At 46.5% G+C, this 21,831-nt stretch overlaps 1 protein-coding gene and 1 long non-coding RNA gene across 12 annotated transcripts; one reads left to right on the plus strand and one right to left on the minus strand.

Moving 5' to 3' along the window:
- Positions 1–11,659: 11,659 nt before the first annotated feature.
- Positions 11,660–20,764, minus strand: LOC127309052 (disease resistance protein RGA5). Of its 11 annotated transcripts, none has more exons than XR_007856931.2 (6): positions 19,802–20,764; positions 17,536–19,511; positions 17,383–17,440; positions 15,877–15,889; positions 15,028–15,123; positions 14,567–14,922 (listed from the first exon to the last, which is right to left on the minus strand). XR_007856931.2 is itself a non-coding variant. In XM_051340036.2 (4 exons), the coding sequence occupies exons 1-3, from the start codon at positions 20,626–20,628 to the stop codon at positions 17,427–17,429; spliced, it is 2,817 nt and encodes a 938-aa protein (XP_051195996.1). In that variant the 5' UTR covers positions 20,629–20,764; the 3' UTR covers positions 11,660–12,062; positions 17,383–17,426. The 11 variants fall into 11 exon arrangements, 3 of the variants coding, with proteins under 3 accessions (XP_051195996.1, XP_051195997.1, XP_051195995.1); XR_007856930.2 differs by lacking the exon at positions 15,877–15,889 and adding an exon at positions 16,473–17,258; XR_007856927.2 differs by adding an exon at positions 16,473–17,258 and having other exon boundaries at positions 15,028–15,889.
- On the plus strand, positions 12,403–14,400 carry LOC127309056 (uncharacterized). Its single transcript, XR_007856934.2, has 3 exons — positions 12,403–12,937; positions 13,356–13,487; positions 13,636–14,400. It is a non-coding gene; the product is annotated as an uncharacterized lncRNA (long non-coding RNA).
- Positions 20,765–21,831: the final 1,067 nt, after the last annotated feature.

Raw genomic sequence — 21,831 nt, forward strand, 5'->3', positions numbered from 1 at the left:
AAAGAATAGGGTTTACCCTTGTAGCGTGAGCAGCCTCTCCAACAGCAGCAGCACCAACAACACGCAGCAGCTCAGCACCAGCACCAACCCGCAGCAGCAGCTCAGCCCCTTACACGCTCCTTACACCACCACCAACCTCCACCACTTCATCACCATTGCTGCTAAACAACACCACCAATCGCCTCCAAACCCTAACCCATCTGTAGATCGGGCTTCCCTCAACTAATAGCAGCAAAATGGTGAAGTTTTGGTGGCTAAATCAGTGGAAATCTGAGAAAAATGAAGTGTTTGTTCGAGCTGTTCTTCGTGCTCCCGTCGAACAGGGAAGAGAGGAAGGAGAAAGGAGGAAGAAGAAAGGAGAGGCCGGGGCCGACGCGTTGCGGGCTGGCAGGGAATGCCATGCAGGGTCGGGCCGCTACCGACCGATCGGCCAGCAAGTGGCCGACAGGGCCTGGCCCTGCGCCGCGCCTGCGATGCCACCTGCAATCGGCCGGTAGCTGGCCGATCGGCCCGCAGCTAACCGATCGGTCAGCAGCTGTCCGACCGAGTCACAAATGTGAATTTTTTTTGAAAACGCGTGCTATTCCTCGAAATAAATAATAATTTCGTATTATTAAAATAAAATTCGCCGTTGTTCGTAACCTGGCGCTGTCCATGTTCTCTTGGTAGCCAATAACTTTTTGTTTTCAGAAAGCTCTGTATGCGTCTCTGTTGCTCTGAGAAAAATTAAAATCTGATGTATGCACCTGTTTCACGTTGACTGCGCGTTTTGCGTAAAGCAGAAAGAAAGCCGTGCCAAATATGTTTGATGTTGCTTCAAAAAAAAAAAATATGTTTGATGTTCTGATGCGTGAGGACAAGGGAGGAAGCAACAGTAACCTGACATTGTCCATGTTCTTGGTAGTCAGACTTTTTATTTTCAGAAAGTTCTGTATGCATCTCTGTGTTTGTGAACACACCATAGAGAACACCATATATGCAATTAGTCCATGTGCCATCACTGATGACCATTCGTTGAATGAACCAAAAACTAAATCATCTTCAGTTAACGAACCAGAAACTAAGTCCATCTTCAGTTAAGACATCACTACTCGGCTCCAGCAGCAGATCAGTGCCCTGATCGATGAGAACCAGTCTGGGTTTATGGTTGGCAGGAACATCTCTGAAAATTTTGTGCGTGCTTCCTAGATTGTGCAGTGCTGTCACAAGAGGAAGGTTCCCTCGGTTGTGCTGAAGTTGGATTTATCTAAGGCATTCGACTCAATCGATTGGGGCAGCTTGCGAGTGGTGATGGAGGCGCGTGGGTTCCCTGCTACTTGGTGTGATTGGATGGATGCTATTTTCACCTCGTCTATGTCTGCAATTCTGCTCAATGGGGTGCCCGGGAAATGGATCAACTGCAAACGAGGTTTGCAGCAGGGCTACCCTCTATCTCGATACTTGTACCTGCTCATGGGAGATCTCTTGTAGCGCATGATTCAGCAGGATCCCATCCTTCGCCACCCCCTTGCCGAAGATGCACCGTGCCCGGTGTTGCAATACGCCGATGATACCTTAACAATCTTCAAGGCCAGTGTCCCTGCTGCTTTGCGTATCAAGTTGCTGCTGGATCAGTTCGCCCTTGCCACCGGCCTGGTGATCAATTTCAACAAAAGCACAATGGTGGCGATGCATGTGGAGCCTGCTATGCTCGCTGAGATGCAAACTGCGTTGGGCTGCCGCGTAGAAGGCTTTCCCCAAACCTACCTAGGGTTGCCTCTTACCTGCGACAGGCTGAAGATGTCTTACTTCGTCCCCATGATTGCAAAGATTGATAAGTATCTATCATGCTGGTGCTCTCTTCTTCTCTCGGTTGGTGGCCGAATTGTGCTGTTGAATGCGGTCTTGGATGCTCTGCCGGCATATGCCATGGGTGCCATGGAGCTTCCTCGATGCACTGAGGCGCGCCTTCCTCTGGAACTTTGAAGGGAGGGCCTCCGGCGCCAAGTGCCTCGTGGCCTGGACGCAGGTTTGTCGCCCGAAGAACGAGGGAGGGCTTGGGATCAAGTGCCTTGCAGCTCAGAACCTCTGCCTTCAGGTGAAGCTGCTGCATCGTCTCCACTCGACGCCCTCCTCTCCCTGGGCAAGCTGGGCCTAGGGGTTTATCGACGGACCAGTGGCCGCTAGGAAGCGACCTGGCGCTGGACCGCACTGGAACGGGCTCGCGTCGCTCATGCCCCTGTACCATGCCATCTCCTCGCCTCGGATCGGCGAGACTAGCTTCTGGACTGACGAATGGCTCGGTGGCGGTCCTCTCGATCACCGCATGCCGGCCCTGTTCTCCCATGCCACGTCTCAGCAGGCGTCTGTCGCGGCCGACCAGCTGGGTGGGGTTGACGTGCCCTTCGCCGGCTTCGTATGGGACAGCTTCGCGCCAACCAAAGCCAAGTTCTTTGCCTGGCTCCTGGTTCAGTCCAGAATCCAGTCCCGGCCGGCGCTCCTGAAGAATTCATCCTCACCGCAGCCGAGGCGACGTGCCCAATCTGCGGAGCGGCTAGCGAGACGGCCACGCACATTATCTTCGAGTGCCCGATCGCCAGGCGTTTCTGGGGCTCTGTTGGTGGACGAGCGCCGCTCGACGCCGACGTCGATCAGCGACGCCACAGCCTCTACCTTCATCATCCTCTGCTGTTGGAACCTGTGGAAACACCGGCGAGCGTCCCTGCCCGCTGCGCCTCCTTGCCATGTGCCGCGATGACGCCAAGCTGTGGCGTGTGCGCGTGCCCGCTGTGTGCTGGGACACTGCAGACCTTTGGGATGCCTGTCTCCGTGATCGTAGCTAGCTCCTGGCTGCATGTGTGATCACTTTCCCCACCCTTCTTCTCTACTCCTTGTACCTCTACTGTAAACAATCTGGCTTTTGAGCCTTTTTATTCGAATGAAAAATTCAGGTGGGGAATCTCTCCCCCTAGGTGACCATTCCAAAAAAACAAAAAGTTAAGACATCACTAGCAGTCATCCATGACAGATTCTGTTAAGAATAAGAAGCGATTACAATTTGGTTTACAAGAATTTTACCAGCGGTTCACGGAACAATTCAAGGAACCCTAATCAGAGGTTGGGGTGAGGCCAGGGAGGGAGTGGCTGCAATTAGCTAGCTAGGTTCCTCACATGTAAAACTCTCAGCATTATGGATGGACCAAAATCCATGAGTTATTTCAATTCAAAACACAAGGAAAAATAATATGCACTCAGTTCAAGTACCAATTTGTTTCTTGAACCCTCTGTCCATGGAACTTTAACCTGTGATGACAGTAGTAATCCATGGTGCTTAATTTTCTAATGCACCTGGCAACAATTATTACCTCATACTATATGGGATATATGCCGTTTTCATCAATATCTCAAAATGCAACAAAGCAAGAACTTGGAGTTAATAGCATAAAACTACCACAATCTAGACGAAATTTACGAAATAGTACCACTTTACATTTTGGTAGCGTAAATCTACCACCCTAGCGGTAATTTTTTCTAATCCGAGCAAATGACATGTTTAGAGCGAATTGACACCGTTTCTGATAGCGGGGCCCACCTGTCGGAGTGATGTGGACACAGGCGGACGGTGATTTCTACCGGCCGTTCCCTGCTGGACCCATTGTCAGAACCTATTTGCTGACGTGGACTGTGGTCCATTTGTCAGCTCACATAAAGAAATCAAAGGGTACGTTTGGTTTATGCCCAAGTCAGCCAAGCTAAATCGTTGGCACGCCAAAATTTTGGCGAGCGATTCCTCCGCCTGCAGTTCGCCCGTGATTGGCGAAAATTTATACTGTAAAGGCGTGGGCTGGGCTGGGCTAGCCAATTTTTTGGTGGAGATCCAAACGGCAGCCTGATACAACATACACGCCAATATTTTGGTAAGGCCACCATCGGTTTAGAACCAAACAGACCCAAAATAACCAATAAAAAGAAATCCCGTGGCAGTCCTCGTGGTCGACTCTCACTAATCCCAACCAGCGTCGCCGCCTGCCCCGTGCTCAACTAGCGCCTGGTGGCTTGTCTCAGGCGCCGCCACCCGCCGCCCTGCCTCCCCTTGTGCTGCCCCCTGGTCGCTCTCGCTGGAGGCCCTACAGGGAGGACCAGGAGCCGTTGACCTGGGCGCGGAGGCGGGGAATCGCGTCGATCCCGGCGGTGTAGGACCTAGACGGCGGCGCAGACAACCTCAATGCCCGCCACGGGGCACAGCGGCGCTCTTCCGGGAGCAGCTCTGCGGCGAGCAGCAGGGCGGAGCGCGCGGTCTGCCACAAGCGCGAGCAGCGGGGCAGGGCGGCGGGGCTCGGGCTTCCTGGGCGCGAGCAGCGGGGCAGGGCTTCCTGGGCGCGCTGGGTGCTCTGCCACGAGCAGTGGGGCAGGGTGGCGAGGCTCGCCGGCGCCAGCGAGCAAAGGCGCGGTGGACTGGGCAGTGGGCTTAGCTCGCGTGGGGAAGAAGGCAATTTTGCCTTTTTATATATTATTAATTATTTGGGATTTTGAGTCCCGCGGGGAATGACCGTAACAGGTGTTAGAACGCACCGTCGACCTTGTCCACGTCATCCCGACAAATGGACCCTAGCTGTCAGAAAGGCTGTCAATTCGCTCTAAACTCGCCATTTGCTCGAATTGCAAAATATTACGGCTAGGGTGGTAGATTTACGCTACCAAAAATGTAAAGTGGTACTATTTCGTAAATTTTGCCTAGATTGTGGTAGTTTTATGCTATTAACTCCAAGAACTTGCAAACGTAACATAGCCGTCCATCCAAGTTACAGAATTAGTAGTTACTAGGAAAATTGCCCGTGCGTTGCAGCGGGAAAAACTAAAGCACAAACACGCCAACACTTTTTAATTTTTATTATTTATTTCTGCCAAACGATGTAAAAATTCTTCAACTTTGTAGGAGGATTTGCGAACAATGAAGTTTACTTTTTTGTGCAACGCAAATACGTAAACAAAAGATATCTTTTTGAAAATATATCATTATGTCTATTTACGTTGTATAAAAAATCACGGTATTTTCCGCACATTTTAGTTCTAATATGTCATAAAAATCTACCATCAAGTAACACCTTATCACAAAATAATAAGCTAGCCTTTTCATTCCGCTAGCAGTTTGGACTCATCGGTAGTAGTGAGGCACCAACATTGAGAAGATTTTTTTTTTCACTTCTCAAGACGGATATATGGAACAATCATTCTCAACCAGAGTCAATTCCAAGAAGATGAAGATGTAAAAATTAGTAGCTCAGCAAAATGTAAAAATTTAAACAGCAATAAGAAAACGGTCTGAGCCATCAACCAGAGATCAACTAAACTTTATAAACACTAAAACTTATTTCAGATGTGTAAACAGTTCTAATCGAGGCAATATCTACAACATGTCTTTAGATCAGTCAGTTTACAATTTTAAGCTCGGATCTATTTTTTTACTGGGACGCTACAACTATCTTCACCAACTTTAACTACCAAATGCCAGCACTACTTAATAATTAGGAACAGTTGACTACAAGAGCTCAGAAATCAATATTTGTTTTTTTTTTTTTTTACCCGGAGAGAAATCAATCTTACTCCGCTAAAAATGGCTGGAAGGAGGGCACACATACGTGCGGAGATGAAGACTTGCAGAGTGTGCAGACTGCAGACGCTCGCGAACTCCTCTGGTTGGGGTTCCAGTTGCTTCCTGTTGACCCCATCCAAATACTCATCTCTGAGACTCCGACTGCGCCATCTTCAGTCTTCGAAGACAACAATTTCGACGGTGGTGGTGCCTTCCTCAACTGGTCGCTAACTGCAGGCCCCGCCCTGACTCTATTTCTCCTCTCGTGTGGTACGGCACCTCGTCTTTCTCCTATCGTCCCGTGGAAATCACCTCTGCCGCTGGTACAAATCCGGCGAGCAGGCGCAACCTCGGACCGATTCCTCATGGTCAGACCTGCCCGCCTACGATCGCATCGAGTCCCTGCAAACACCGACCGGATTACGGCCAGGAACGGCCGCGCAGATTGACATGCTAGCGGCTAGATCTTGGTGGCGTTCATCGACCGTTGAAGTCGCCGTCGTTTGGGTGGTGGGGAGAGGAAAATAAACCAATTGGTACCATGGCAAGTGGCAGGCCCCCGCCGGTCGTGGCCCGATACCAGTTCTCTGTATGAGGCAACGGTGGAAGCCGTGCTTGTTAGATCCTAGCGTGGCTCCAGACGGCAGCGCTGCTCGATTTGAGGCGCTGCAGCTCCGGCCAAATCCGTCGGTGTTGCAGGCTTCGTTCCTCTAGCCGTGTGCACGGAAACAGCCGGGAAGGTCGGCGATCTTGACGGAAAGCTCGTGGCAAATTTATGCAATCGATTTGGTGGAGAAAATTCTAGGATTTCTGTAGTTGTCCTGTGCAGAGGAGAGAGACTCCTATATATAGATGGATTTTCGTGAAGAGGGGGCAAGAAATCTGGATTGATTTGGTAGGACTCATTGAGTTCTATCGGAACTCTGGTTCGCGTGCGGAACGGGAGAAGCGTCTGGACTCTGGAGCTTGGAGCGTTGAGACAAGAAAGGGGAAAATATCTCCGTGCAGGTGTGGGAGGGGAACGAAACGTTTTTTTCACTTATCCGTGGCGGCGGTGGGTTATTTGGTGGTTGCTACGAGGGTAAAACCGGAAAATAAAATGATGGACGAAATTTTTTTGACAGAAACCTTAACTCCTTTATAATTATTATTACTAGGAAATTTGCCCGTGGGTTGCAACGAGTAAACAAATCCTCATGCACCACACCCCTAGCGACTCATATGTGTCGTCTCGTGGGACAAAGTTGCTCATGAAAAAAACAATAGATCTAATTATGATGGCTTCTTCAGAATGCTAGTTTGAAACATGGATTTTAGAAACATTCTACATTGCACGAATTTGGTATATTGTATATGATGCAACACATACACGGTTTAGAAAAATTCAACAGTAAAACAAACTCTACCGTCGACGTCGAACTCCATTCATCAAACTCTACCGTCAACGTCTGCTCTGGGCCACCGCCTCTTGCATGCCTGAGCCAAGTGTGCTTGAACATCTTGATGTACAGCTCATGCACCCATTTTCAGTTGCCTTGTTGGCATGTCGTCGGCCATGTCATCCTCCACCCGTAGGCCGCTCGATCCCGCCCATCGTCCTCCTCGACCTCCATACAGTGTGAGATCCAAGAGCAACTGGTCCGCTGGTCTCCTAGTCTAGCCGACCCCACCCACGGCGGCAGTGCGAGCATGGGTGCACCGGACGGCCGCAAAGCCACACAACTCGCAGTGCCGAAAAAAGACAGATGTGTTCTTCGTCGTCGTGTGGTTGTGCCTGACGTCGAGCACTAACATTTTGAGCCCGCCCCTCAGCACGGCAAGCTGATTCCGAGGGAGCACCCTCGCCGACTGGACCAACTTTGTCGCCCAGTCCATCGACGAGGAGAGGAGGGGTCGAATAGGTCACCTGCAGGACCCGATCCGCTGGGGTTGCCGTCAATATACCCGCTCTTCCCTTTGGCGCTGGGCATGGCGTCCTCTTCCGAGTTCAAGAAGTCGACTACCAAGTCGACTAAGTTGGTGGTGATCCGTGGTGCATCATGCTACGTAGTCTGCATGTGATGTATCTTCGGCATCGTGCTCCTCTTGAACCACCGGCAGACCTTCGAGGGGCAGGGTCAGCTTCTGCTGCGATGCGGATCGAAACGATTTTGCTTTGGTTGTGGTAAACTTGGATTGGACGATTTGATGCAGGGCAATCGTCGCTCCCATATTTATTGACTCAAAGAAGGCAACAATCCATCCAACACGGTCATGATTTCCTAGATCGAACACGGCTGAACGAAGGGAGATTCTCTCAGACTCTCACGCGATAACTTTGTTGCGCGCAGGAAGGAAACGTGGACGTACCAAACTTTTGGACACGCTGTAATGATGCTCCCAATCAGTGCGGACTGCGGAGGCGTGGGTTTGCTAGGCATGGCCGGAGCGCGCGCGTACGCTGCTTCCTAGACGTGGGCGTCCGGGATAGCTCTTTCTATAATTTGAGACAGGTATTCGAGCAATGGTACCCGGAAGAAATTCTAACCTGGCAAGGGAAACACGTTTTTCTCTAGCGATCGATGAACGGACGAAACGCCTAGCTAGGAAGGACGGACGAAAACATATTCAAGCGGACCAAACCGCGGAAACGTTAGCTCCTTTATTATTAGGTATAGATATAGATATAGATTATTATTATTATTATTATTATTATTATTATTATTATTATTATTATTATTATTATTATTACTAGCAAAAGTGCCCGTGCGTTGCACCGGAGAAACGGCCTTCGTACTCCAGGAATAGGGCCCTGGTAGTGTGGCGTGTTGACGAAGACATCGAGGTTGCTGACCGTGGATACGTAAAACTATGATGGGACCGCAAGCTTAATGATGATGGAAGATTGAAAGGGACAGTGGGCGAAAAAAAGGAGAGGTGAATCTGTGCAAATATTGAATTTCGTGATAAATCGTAATTCTCATTCTAGTGAAAATAGATAGTTTAGCCTTGCAATAATTTCTAATGAAAAAAAATAAATTAAATTACATGCTAGTTTTAACATGTCAACATTTCGAGAATATATTATTTGTGCAATGCCACAAACCAAGCGTGCAAGTAGACCTCACACTTATAGGTAGGCAACCATATACATCTTGTTGTTCATTGTTGTCACGAATTCATGCAAAACAACTGATATATGCGGGAACCAATATCAAAATCATTATGCTATGGTGGAGTGAAGGTTGCAGACCTAGCACCTGTCGGTTCGTGATGAGATCAGACGTGGCTTGGGTACCTGCTTCGCATCTCCATTCACCATAAAAATCACTTGCATCGTCGAATTGGACGCCCCGGCCTGCACCCGCGAGAGCATCTCGTTGCACCCTTGCCGCATGTCGGAGCACAGCTGGATCTCTTCGTTGCGGTCCCTGTCGGTGGCATCCCATATCAGCTCAACTATCCTAACAAAGTTAATATTGAGAATTCTAAACATCAAAAAGAGTAAAATCTCTTAGTGTAAAAAACAGGCAAAATCTACAACCATTACTTTTAGAGTTTTACATAAATTACTCTAGAGCACTGCATGTTTTCGCACAGATGTGTAGTCCTGTACTTCTCTGTATCCTTTTTTTCTGCGAACATACTTCTCCGCATCCGCCCCGTTGGTTCAGCTGAATCGAGTTTGGCCTGCACTGACGGGAATAGGACGATGTTGGGCCAGCGGAGGAAACTCCCGAGTCCTGACCAGGATGATTTTTATCCTCGTGGCCACAGCCGGCACGACCTCCGATCTTGTCCTCTCTACTTGTCTCCTTGAGCGCCTGCATCTTGTTCCCATTGACACCAATGGAGAGGTGTAACTCTACAGATCGTGAAAGGACTGCATGGATGCAAACTTCTTCTCTTTGGCAATGGATGTAGAAAAGCATCAGGAGTTGTGGCTGCTAGGAAAAAAGGAGTGACCAATCAGCAGATGCCGCTCGTGTTCTATCAAATCTGTACAAAATTAACCCGAACGGAGGTCAGCAACACTGATTTAGCTCAACTCGTCGAATTCAATTGCAGTCCATCATCTGTTCCGGTTCATGATTCGAAGGCGAGGACGGAGCTCGTGCGACGTCTGTGGATTCGATTTGGGGAACGTGTGTTTCGGATGTGGCACTGCTCGCACCAGGCCTTGTCGTCATCTCCCTGGGAGCCCATAGCCGCCCCCTACATCTACGCCATGTCGGCGCTAAGGTCGACCGGCCCGGCGACGCTGTTTTCAAATCGAACCAGGAAGGTGCAAGTAAGCAGAGGAGATGCGGCTGGCCGGCCGCAGCGTGTCCACTTCAGATCGAATCACGAAGGGGAAAGTAGGTAGAGGAGATGCATCCGGCGGCACCGTGGCCAGACTCGGTGGTGGTGGAGAGGTGCATGGAGGTGGGCGGGGGCAGATCTCGACGCCGGGGAGCAGAAACGGGAGGAGCCGAGCGTTGATGAAGCGCATCTCTTAACAAACCGGTATCATGGCATTTGCCTGTATTATGCGGTTTGGTGGGAGGGCAAAACCGTCCAAAAAAAAGTTGGACGAAAATTTTGGCAGAAACCTTAGCTCCTTTATTATTAGGTATAGATTAGGTAGGTACAGACTAGGACAAAACCCGTGCGTTGCTACGGTCACATTAAATCAAGTGATCAACACATTTATACATATATAAATCCGTACGATCAATTGAATCCAAGTAGCAGGGAGTTCTTGATTGACCTGCCTTTTCTTACTGTGGAGTAGTGAAAATCACATAATATTGATTTTGAAACATTCAATTATGAAAATCACATGACGATTGAAGTCCGCAACAACCCTTTCTATGTATAATATAAGAAAATTGAGATATCAACAAAGATGGCACTTCTTCACCGGAACCAGTAGCAGCGATGGCATGCGACAGTATACAAACTAATTTCCTAGATGGTGCTCTCTTTCGCGTGAATGCAAAACAGCCATCAACGTCAAGCCAAAGTTGTGTACAATATGTTCATGGCATCGCCGAAAATGATGCAGTAATCAACAATTGTTGGTTTAGTATGTCAGGCATGTTTAAAACAAAAAAAAAAAATCGGAAGGTTCTATACTGATGCATACTTGGCTGCTTCCATGAGGATGGCCGGTGCAGATCATCCGCCGAGCCAGGCCAAAGCTCACCGTTGCACCGCCACATAAAAAGCTTTAGAGAAACATATGAATGGAACTATCCAAAACTGAAACCAGTACGTAACTGAAATTCAGACAAGCTAGTGGCGCTCCTATGATCCTATCCCGGCTGGGAGAAATCCCAAAGTCTAAAACTTAAATCATCTGTCAGCTTCCTTTATGAAACCAGCAGTTGCAGCGACTGGCTTTGTGACGTGGAAATAGGGCACTTCCCTTGTTGCAGAACTTGGTCAGAAGGTGTGGTTAACTGGTCTCTACCGAGTACAGTAGAGCCGGGCGCTGCCGTCCGCCGCCGGCCGGTCCGGTCACCATTGGTATCCACCTCTTGCCTCACAGGTTCACCTCAACGCGCTGATTGAGGAAGAAAACCATGGTAGCCTGAGCGGAGCGCATCATTAGAGGCAACATGGGGCGACCGAGGCCGCGGCGTTGGACGACACAATGGCTGTCATTTCAGGGATCTAGCTGCTGCTCACGTCGTAGCCTCTCGTGGACTCTAACCCGTGACGTAGGCGGGCTTTGGGATGGAGCGCTAGAAGAGACGCAGGTTCCTGTTCCCTTCGTCTCTCTCTCCTGGTAGTTGACTCTTGGCCTCAAAGGTGGGTTTCGAGCGTTTGCGACTTCTCTCGGTGGGTGGCCGGCAGCTTCGTTTGGAATCGCTTGCATGACCGAAGGCTACTCAGTCGGTAGAAACCGATCGGGTGAGGACGGCGTCTCCGGTCGGTCTGTTCGGGACGAAGCGCAGGGTGCTGTTTGTGGGGAAAGTAGAAGGAAATAAAGAATATAACGGTTCAATGGCAGTGTGCATAATATATATGTGGTTTGGTGGAGGGGTAAATCTATCTGAAAAAGTGTTGGATCGCAAGAAACCTTATTTTCTTTATTATTAGGTATAGATAGATATAGAATAATTACAAGCAAATCGTTTTGGTTCGAAGGGAAGCAAATCAAACACATGGTACAAATCGTTGTACCACAGAAGCGGAACAACATGGACAATTACAAGCAAGAGGTTAAGGAGTGTTTGTAGGGCCATCTTGGTTAGGATACTAGCAGGAACATAGCATCAAAACTGCCCAAGCTGACAGCTAGCTAGCTAAGCTATTCCTTCTCCACCTCATGCTTTCGATCGCAGAAAGGAAATTCCAACTGCGGAGCCTCGATACTCGAAAGGAACTTCCAACGATGCAATGCCCTACAACACATCCTTGAGATTTGAACCAGAGGCGGGCGCTTCAACTTGAAAGGGATGCTGGCATGCTTCCTGATGAACTTGTACATCTCCACCACCGTCCGGTCCCCCTCAAAAGTGACCTGCAAAGTTCAGCAAAAACAAGCGATAAAAACTGAATCAGCAGACGCAATGCAACACCAAAAGCACCGTGTTTGTGGAGAGACAGTTCTAACAAAGCATAGATGATAGCACTGCTGAGAAGCCTACTAAGGTGAGGGCAATGTACGAGATTCGTCGCTATAGTACCAGATGCGACCAACTGATAAAAAAAAGTGAATCATAACTGCGACCAATTGAAATCACATAGTGGTACCAGATGCGTCGCTAAATAAAGAAGCCAATCATCATATTTAAGCACTTCCAGGCTCGAAGCTTTTGTACCCCGCTGGATGAATGGTGGTGAACGGAAAGAAAGAAGAACATGCTTAAAAGTGTATTTTTACGGTACCTGGTACTCCAACACAAACTGTGTGTTGGAGTACCAGATAGATCTGGCCGTCCGTCATGGAGGTTTAGTGTGTAATTTATTTTTCTGAAAGTGTCATTTTTGCACTTTTACGGTCCATCCCAAGAGAGGCGTTCCTCCATCTTGATAGCAGCGATGCTCCTCTGTTCTGCAACACTTGGACAAATTCCGCGTTCTCGCCCCCGCTGCGATCTGCCGCCGCTCGCTTCTGCCCTTTTTTCTGCCTCGCGCCGCCTCCTCCGGCGTCCTAGTGATTTTGCCCTTATTGCCCGCCTTGCGCCGCCGCCCCCGGCGTCCTGGTCGAAGTTTCGTCCTTCGGCCGTCCGGATCGATCATCTCCGCTTCATCCCGATCGAGGATCTCCGATGCGGGAAAGCTCCGTCTTGATTGCCCTCCAGCCCCGTCCGGATCGATCATCTCCGCTTCATCCCGATTGAGGATCTCCGATGCGGGAAAGCTTCGTCTTGATTGCCCTCCTGCCGTGAGCTGGTTCGTACATTTGCTGGTTACTGCAAGAGTAGTACTTTGTTTGTCTGAAGTAAAAGTACATTAGTGGTTGGCGTGATTCGGCCACCACTGCCGGCCTTCTAGCTAGCTATGTTTCAGACTACTATCTATTGATCTTTCATGCATGGCTATATATGTACGTCTTAATTATCCTATGTACGTAAGTCCTAATTCCGTTTATTTACCTAGATTTAAATTCTTGAACGTATAGCCTGTAAAAATTCCAATTGGTGGGGGTAGCTGCGTACAGAACTAAACCTAGTACAGTTTCATCTTTTCACATACAAGGGGCTTGGTCATAGTTGGTTTTGATTTTTGAACTAACTGAGTGCTATAAAAGCCAAAACGATGTTAGAAATTATATGAGGTTTCTCATTCTATTTGGAGCCAATTGCAACAGTAATTGTTCGCAAAGGTGAGAATGAAACCATTTCATGAGACATTGAGGAGTCCAATGGGTGCAAGAAGAGATCCAGGCGGCAGCGAATGTGGCAGTCTCAACCACGAACATTCGCAAATGTCCTGATCTGGGGTAATTAATAATTATTTATTCAGCTTATTGTACATGTATTTTGTTTTTATGTGCTCTCAATAAATCTGGTGACAATAGAATAGTTTTGCAGCTAGTTCAACCTTAGGCTAACATTCCTGAACTTATGTACGCTCATTTTATTTTACAGGAGATGTTGATCTGCAAGATTATAACAGAGGTCGTTCTATCATCTACAGAGCTGAACTATGTATCTCAAAATTCAGTTTGGGTGCTGAAATTCAGATGGCACATTTGAACTGTTTTTCCTTGGAAAAGGCGGCCAAAGCAACAAAAAAAATCCTAGAAGAAGATAGTCTTTAAACAAAATCTTTAGCATGTATCATGTATATTAGTTCGTTCAATCAAGCTTATGGACAAAGATGATATATACTGCATGTTTCTTCAAACATACACAAGGGAGATTTTTATATGTCACGGCGAACTTGGTCCATGCATTCTTTTTGGTCATGGAATTATATGTACTGGACAAACCTGAAATTTCTATGACAAAAGGGCACAAATATATTGATTAGAATATATTATCACCGGTTATTAATACTTCATACTTCATAGAGTAGGTGATTAATATTCATACGACATGATCCAGAACAATTTTGTTTCAATACTTCTTACAGTGGTGATTAATATTTTGGCAAAGTATACTATCACCTTGAACCAGAATAGTTTTGAATTGGAACACGATATTTTCCAAAAACAAAACAAGACGATCTCAAAATAAGGTACATGTGGGTACTAGTGGCAGACGGTACAATGGGGATGCCTTTTGATGTATAGAGATATGATTGATGTCTTTTCTTTGATACCAAGATCTCAACAAAACGGAAGACGTCGAATCATCTCACATCATAACAAAAACAAATTACATGATAACAATTCTAGGGTAACAGCCAACACTATATAAAGATGGCCTCCCCATCATCCACCAACCGTACTCGCCACAAAGCACAAAGCTTTATTGGCAGTCATCTGCCAATCGAAAGATCAAGATGAATATGCCCGAGACAAACTATTACCCTGTCAGGTTCCCATAGGGATCACCACAGCATACATGACAAGAATTCATGAAATCACTCGAATTTGCTCAAACAATAAAGTAGTTCTGAGGAGGGAGACCCCTCCTTCAGATACCCCGACTTAGGGTTTTAGGTATAGAGTATATTCTTAGGTATATTTTGCTCAAGGCAAATACCAACAAGATGAACAAGACGCCAGGCGTAGCTGGACTTTATACCACCAGTACAATAACAGCGTTTAATTAAACGGCAATAGTACTTTCAGAAAACGGCAAAGTGAGTACGGCGTCATTGGCTAATCTCCGCTGTTAGTCTTGTTCTCCAGTGACGTCGGATAACTGAAGAATAGAACATCCTTGCTATATTGTCGCACTGTAAGAAGGCATAGCTGCAATCTACCCCTGCAGCAGAAAAGTCATCGCCTCAATCTACCTTAACAAGCAAGGAGGCATCGCTGCAATCTGCAGTGATAAACAAGATCAATATATCTTTCAGAGATTACGTACACAAGGGAGTAATGGACACAAGGAAATGTGTCCTCGTTGAGTTCACATAAGTTCCTCACAAGTTCGCGGGCGACATAACAAACAAATACATAGAGGCTGCAACAAATGGAGAAGATACATTGGGTGACTAAAGTAGTTGACTACCTTATGCATAACATACTAGCCAACTAAATTACCTACGTACTCAAATTTGAATGCCAATTATTTTGTGCAAAGTCTTACATCTATATTTATGTAGATTTTCTTACCCTTGAACCGTGGGTTACACAGGTATGTAACAGTCATAAATCCAAAGGACAGAGGTATCCAGATTCTGAACTCAATTCCCACTATGGGTCCAGATGCTGAACTCCAAAACACAGTCAGAGTACATTCTCTGCTATCTTACGGATACTAGAGCTTTTGCATTATATTAATTACTGACTTGAACAAACACTTTCAGCTAGGAGGTATAGCTGCATATTTACGGATGTCAGAAGAAACTCTCAAAGAAGTTTCTGAGACGTAAAAGTGGCCACACAATGATGCGCGACTTTGAAAGAGAACTACTATTAACGATTTGCCAAAGCAGAAAGATCAGTATGCACATTCATCACCAGAGTGTACTCTGATTTCATAAACTCATCTAATGCAAATCTAATCATTATTTTGGTATTTGTTTCAGGAGCTCTTGTGATCTGTTTGTGCTTAGGTTCATATAGTACTGGATGGGAAAAAACTTCCCAAAAAATTTACACAGGAGTGCAATAATTACTACATGCACTTCAAAATTCCATCCATGAATTCATTTTAACTCTCCACCATGCATTCATATGCAAAAATATGTAGACGTTGATAGGAAGCAATTACCATGCGACATTCTCTACAATGAAGAACAAGATCGAAGTCAGAAGGATGTCAAAAAAAAAAAAGGACACAGTTCTTGCTCGACGATCATCTTAAAGAAAAAGTCAAGAAGAACAATGTTTCTGAAAGGGTGGATCAGCCGTAGGGCACATCAATGCAGTTTACTTCAAACATTTGTCCTATTCAATAAGCTTTGTCAGACTCGAGATTAATTGTTATATAACATTATCATTCAGGTCAAGAGGTGGTCTAAGACTGGCATTTGTTTTGCAGCTCTTGTACGAGTATGTGCACTAAGTGTCTTAGTTTCAGGTTGCCAATGATCAATGTTCAGGCTTTGACTTGGTTGTGCTAGTGGCAAGGTTCAAGGAATTCTAGCAGTTACACATGTTAAGAAATCCCACAACAAGCCTTCAGATTTATAGAAGCTCTCACAAATTGGTAAATGATAAAAATACCAAGAGCAGTTATTTGGTTATTCGTCACAAAACTACAATATGATTATGAATAGAGGCATTTGCACTTGTAAATCTCTAGCTAAGCAATTTTCAGGTAGCAATCCATTTCATGCAAAAAATAATAGGAATTGGGATCCTCACATGTTGAACTCCTCAATGTTCATCACGGTTCTGGTCGTGCAGGACCGCGCATCAGCCGAGGGAGCTGACCACCTGACCGCCACGGCCGCTCCTCCCTTCCCCCCACCTCGCCACCGCAGCGAACCAACCACCACCACTCCCGCACCCGTCGGAGCGCATCTGTCGAGGGAGCCGACCACCTGGCCGCTCCTCCCTTCCCCCACCTCGCCGCCGCGAGCCGACTACAACTGGTGCCCATCCGCCGGCTCGCATCCGTCGGAGGGGCCTGGACGCCATGGCTGCGCTGGCGCCTCGTCCCCCTCCCCGGTCGGCTCCTCCGTTTCTGGCGCCCATCCGTCGGGTGGCTGGACACCACGGCAGCGCTGCTCTTCGTCCCCTTCCCCCGTCCGCTCATCCTCCATTTCCCCCTCCGCCGCCAAAATGAGCTCTGCTAGGGTTCGTCCGCGATTTGAGACGGGAGATGCTTCACCGGCATAACTAATGCAAAGAAACCCTCATACAAACAAAGAACACCTAAATACCACTCCCCAACGAGGAGTAATTACTTTTTGACCATCCGGTGGAGGTACTCCGCGAGTTTTCCGTCGGATTTTGAGTTTGTACTCCATGGGCTGCTAGAGCGCCCAGGAGCCATTGGATTGGTCAAAATGGATGGTTCCTGTCAAAATCGGGGTACTGTAAAAGTCCTCCTCACCTCACGGAAGGAGCTAACCGAAACACATGCTTAAAGTTCCCGGCGAGCTGCTTATGGTCTGCAGACGTGCGTCTCCAATAAACAATACTAGCCTATGAAATAGTGTGTCACAGAATATGAGGATGGCTACATGAATAAGACAAGAAGAAAAATAAATTCATGCGTACATATCTAAATTCTGGAACCTTTATACGGGAAAGAAGTAGGATATATAACCTGCAGGTTCTTCACTCCGAGTCTCCCGACTCATCGTCCGAGAACTAGACGTCAGCGTCTTCGAAAGTAGGAAATAGTAGAGAGGTCAATCAGACATGCATGCATAAAGCATTAGGGAAAGGATATTAGCAATCATGGTTGTTAGTTACGTACCCGCTGGTATCTCCGGATAGAGGTAGATACCAAAGGTGGGACTGTTAGGATGGACGCGGAGTGTATTCTCGAGCGCAGCCTTCGCTTGCTTGGCCTGCCCGACCGCCACTCCTTCGCGACTCAAGGTGACACCGACATGCCGAAGGGACGGCAGGTTACCCATCCCCAGGTCGCCAGCTGCTTCCTCATTTGTGACCCGCACACCGATATCAAGCGCAACTCGTTCAGCCTTGGGCATAGCTCCTGCCTGGAACACGATTTCACACGCTGGCGGGCAAAGCCACCCGAATGATGTCAGACAAGGGAACCCACCAACGACGACGAGTAGCGGCCCGCTCTGGCGGAGGCTCGAGAAGTAAAGACTACGAAGAGCCGGTAACCTTCCAAGGATTTCCACACACTCCTGTCCCACTTGATCGACACAGATCTCTAACTTGAAAAGTTTGGACAGGTGCGAGGGATTCCTTCTTATCCAGGCAGGCAGTGTAGAGAATTTGTTACTTATTGCGACAAATTTCTGGAGACTTCCAGGGGGCACCCAACGTTCCCCCAAAATATCTATTGATTCAATGGGCAGAGCACCGCAAGAAATTTCCAAACTTTGGATGTTGGACAGTTTTCCTAGTGACTCCACAAAAGCTTCCTCCAACTCCAAGCTCAAATTATCAAACTCGATTCCAAGCTCCCTCAGCCTTTTCATGTTGCCCAACTCTTTCACCGTGCTTATAGAATCAAAAGTGATATCTCTCAACACTTCCATTGATGTCAGGTTTCCCAGCCCATCTGGAAGCCACACACAGCCATATTCAATAAGTAGGCACATCAGTCTTTTCAGTTTCATAACAGCCGATGTCAATTCTTTTATACGTTGATTTCCACTCAAATCAAGCACCTGCAGAAACTGCAACTTTCCAACCTCTTCCGGTACCACGGAAATTCCTGTTCTGGCTAGACCTAGGTACCTCAGGTGCAATAAACTCCCCAGGTCCTGAAGGATTAGATGATTATGCTCACCAATATCACATCCATTCAGATCCAACACACGTAGAACAACCAAGCTCAGGAAAGGCGGCATTAGACCAATAGCAAGTCCGAATGTAGCAATTGACCTCACTTGTAACGTACTTACAGATTTGAGAGGCGTGGCTTGACATCCTTCTTCTTTTCTAACATTTTGGAGGGACATCCTGCGGATGTTGATCTGAGAAGACATGCTATCACCAGTACCATTCATTACAGTAACAAAGTTGTCCTCTCTTGACAAGGAAGATATTAGATCTAGAACCATATCATGTACACGGCAAGCTTCTACTTCCGTACCCCTATAATCATATACCGGCTGGATCATGTTTCTGTTCGCTAGCTCATTGAAGTAAGTTTCTCCGATCTCAAAGAGACTAGCTCCTGCCTTTTCACATTGGACAAAGCTTTCGGCAATCCACATCCATATCACCCGATCTTTTCTAATAAAATAATCCTCCGGAAACATGCTTAGGTATAATAAACATGTCCTGAGATGAGAAGGCAGATCATAATAGCTAAACGATAGTATCCTCAGCATCTCCTCTACACTGGGGTCTTCTGTAAGTCCACGACCAATAGACTTGAGCAAAGAACGCCATTCATCCTTTGGCTTTACCTTCTGATCACTAGTCAAAAGACTAGCTATAGTAATGATGGCTAATGGCACTCCACCACATTTCTTCAGAATATCTGTGGATACTTCTTCAAATTCAAGGGGACATCCACTCTCCTGAGAAAATATCCTTTTATGGAAGAGTGTTTTTGAATCATCATCACTAAGAGGTTTCATTTGATAAATTGAATGACCAGTGGATGAGCAGCATACTTTAGATACACTGACTATACGGGTTGTTGTGATTAGCCGACTGCCAAAATTATTACTTCTAGAGAATGCCAAGTTGATAATTTCCCACAATTTTTCATCCCATATATCATCAATTACAATGAGGTACCTGCATTAATAGGAGATCAGTATGGAGTTTTTAAGGATAATTATGATACAACTGGCAAAAAAAGACGAATATTTTTAGATCAATGATAATTTCTCAATCCAAATGTATTTTAGCATGCCTTTTCTATCTATCCATATGAATCCAAACACTCATACCTATAGCTCCGTAGACGTATAATCTATGCCCGTACAATATTTTGTAACTACACAACTTAAACATTATTGAACAAATGCAATAGATTATTAAGCTGGATGATGTCATTAAATTAGTGACAGATGACGTCTGCGTACCTCTTGTTCTCGAGTCTTTCCCGGAGTATGTCGATGAGCTGTCTTTCATCCAGTTCGGTAAGATGACTTCCTTGCATGCCAAGATCATGAAGGATATCCATGAAAACCTTCTTCGCATCAGCATTTCGACCGACAGGAATGAAAGCCCTGCAATCAAAATCTGTCTTGATCTTCTCATACACAGTTTTGACAAGAGTGGTCTTGCCCAATCCCCCAAATCCAACGACAGAGACAATCTTTAACTTTTTGTTGGACACGCTGTCTCCTTCTGAGAGAAAATTCATTAGCTCTTGATCCCTTTTCCCAGCAATGCCCACAAGCTCCGTCACTTCAGTGTACAAAGCCTTAAGGCGCGGATCAATGGTTGTCGCGGGTGCAATTCTCGCAACAATATTGTCGACGGTGTACCTTCCCCGCCTGTTAGCGACCTCTTGGACTTGCTTATGGATGTCCTTGATAGCATCGGCGATCTGATGGCGAGTCTTCAGCTTAGGGAAGAAGTTGGCCATCTTCTCGATGAGCAACTTAAGCTTGTTCGTGTTGGTGGAAGGCTCGGAGTCATCATCGGCACGCACCAGAAACTTGTCGACGACGTCCTCCATGTCGAAGGAGAGCTCCCTGACCTCCGCTGCCCAGAGCCTGACCTGCTCATCGAGCTGGCCGCGGGGCACCTCTGCCACCTTGCGCAGGGCGGCGTGCATGCTCTTCATCTCCTTCTCCAGGGACCTGACGCCTTCCTTGACGCTCTTCGGCAGCTTGTACTCGTCGGCGAGGAGCTCGAACAGCTTGGGGAGCAGGGAGCCTATGGCGCCCGTCGCCAGATCCATGGCTTCGTGTCTCGATCTCGCTCTCAATTATTTGCTTGGATGTGTGGTCGACAAGCGTTGCTGCACGTTTGGGTGCTGCTCTTAATAGGGGAAGTTTACAACAGGTTCAACTAGTACAACGGTGAGAAGATAAGAAGTGGATTGGCTATGGAGGAATCATTTGTCGCTGGGAAGTTTCGTCGACATAGCAGTAGTTAGTGGTAATTGGCTTTGGTTGGGAGGCTTCTTGACAGAGACCAGCACTTGCTCATGCTTCATTATTAAAGCGCTCCACCACTTAAAACTGCTATCGTTGCGGAAAGTGTATTTGATACATGGGCACCAGTGCTCTCCTCCCTTTCAGATTTTTGAAAACTTTAAAATTTCACTTTTCTAGGATTCAAAAAATTATGACGTTAAATATATAGATAGATAGATACGGGTGTGATGTATACAAAAAAGTCCCGTTAAAAAATACTGTGTATTTTGAACAATATAAAAAAGACAAATTTCTGACAATAAATGGTAGGGAAATAGTATTATAATAGTGTATCCTTTTGTCAGAAATTTGTTTTTTTGTATTTCCTAAAATTTAAAGTTTTTTTTACTGGGACTTTTTTGCATACATTTCTCATAAACATATCTATCCACATATTTAACGCCATAATTTTTGAAAACATAAAAATGTGAGATTTTGAAATTTTCAAAAAGCTAAAAGTGGAGGGAGCACTGGTGCCCATGTGCAACCAAATCCCTGTCCCGTTGTACCTTCTTTGTGGCTCGTTCAGTTGGTGGAATGTCTTTTTTTCGTCAGCGTCATTTATAGAGTGGTCTACTCACTCATTTAGAAAATATTTTTTATTCAGGAAAAACATGTAACTTCCTGTGGGAATCTAGTAAATTTTCATCTTAGGTTTTAGAATTGTTAATTAATGCTACAATTTAACAAAATATTCATTTATTCGCCACCTAAATATACGGTTTGAGTTCTTTCGGCACCCATTAGAGCCAAATTTAAGTTCCTAGATTTTGTTAGAGTAAAATGCATCCACCGTACCTGTACTTGACACCTAAAATCGGTACGGTCACCGACCTTCCGAATACGCAACATACGTTACCTAAATACGTTGTAGTATTCATTTATGTCACTAGGATACAGTACATCTCTGTATTCGCTGACATGGCTGGTGTTGACTGGTCCAAACTGTGTGATTTTTTCCAGAA

The sequence above is a fragment of the Lolium perenne genome, chromosome 6 (assembly GCF_019359855.2).
Source record: "Lolium perenne isolate Kyuss_39 chromosome 6, Kyuss_2.0, whole genome shotgun sequence".
Taxonomy (NCBI): domain Eukaryota; kingdom Viridiplantae; phylum Streptophyta; class Magnoliopsida; order Poales; family Poaceae; genus Lolium; species Lolium perenne.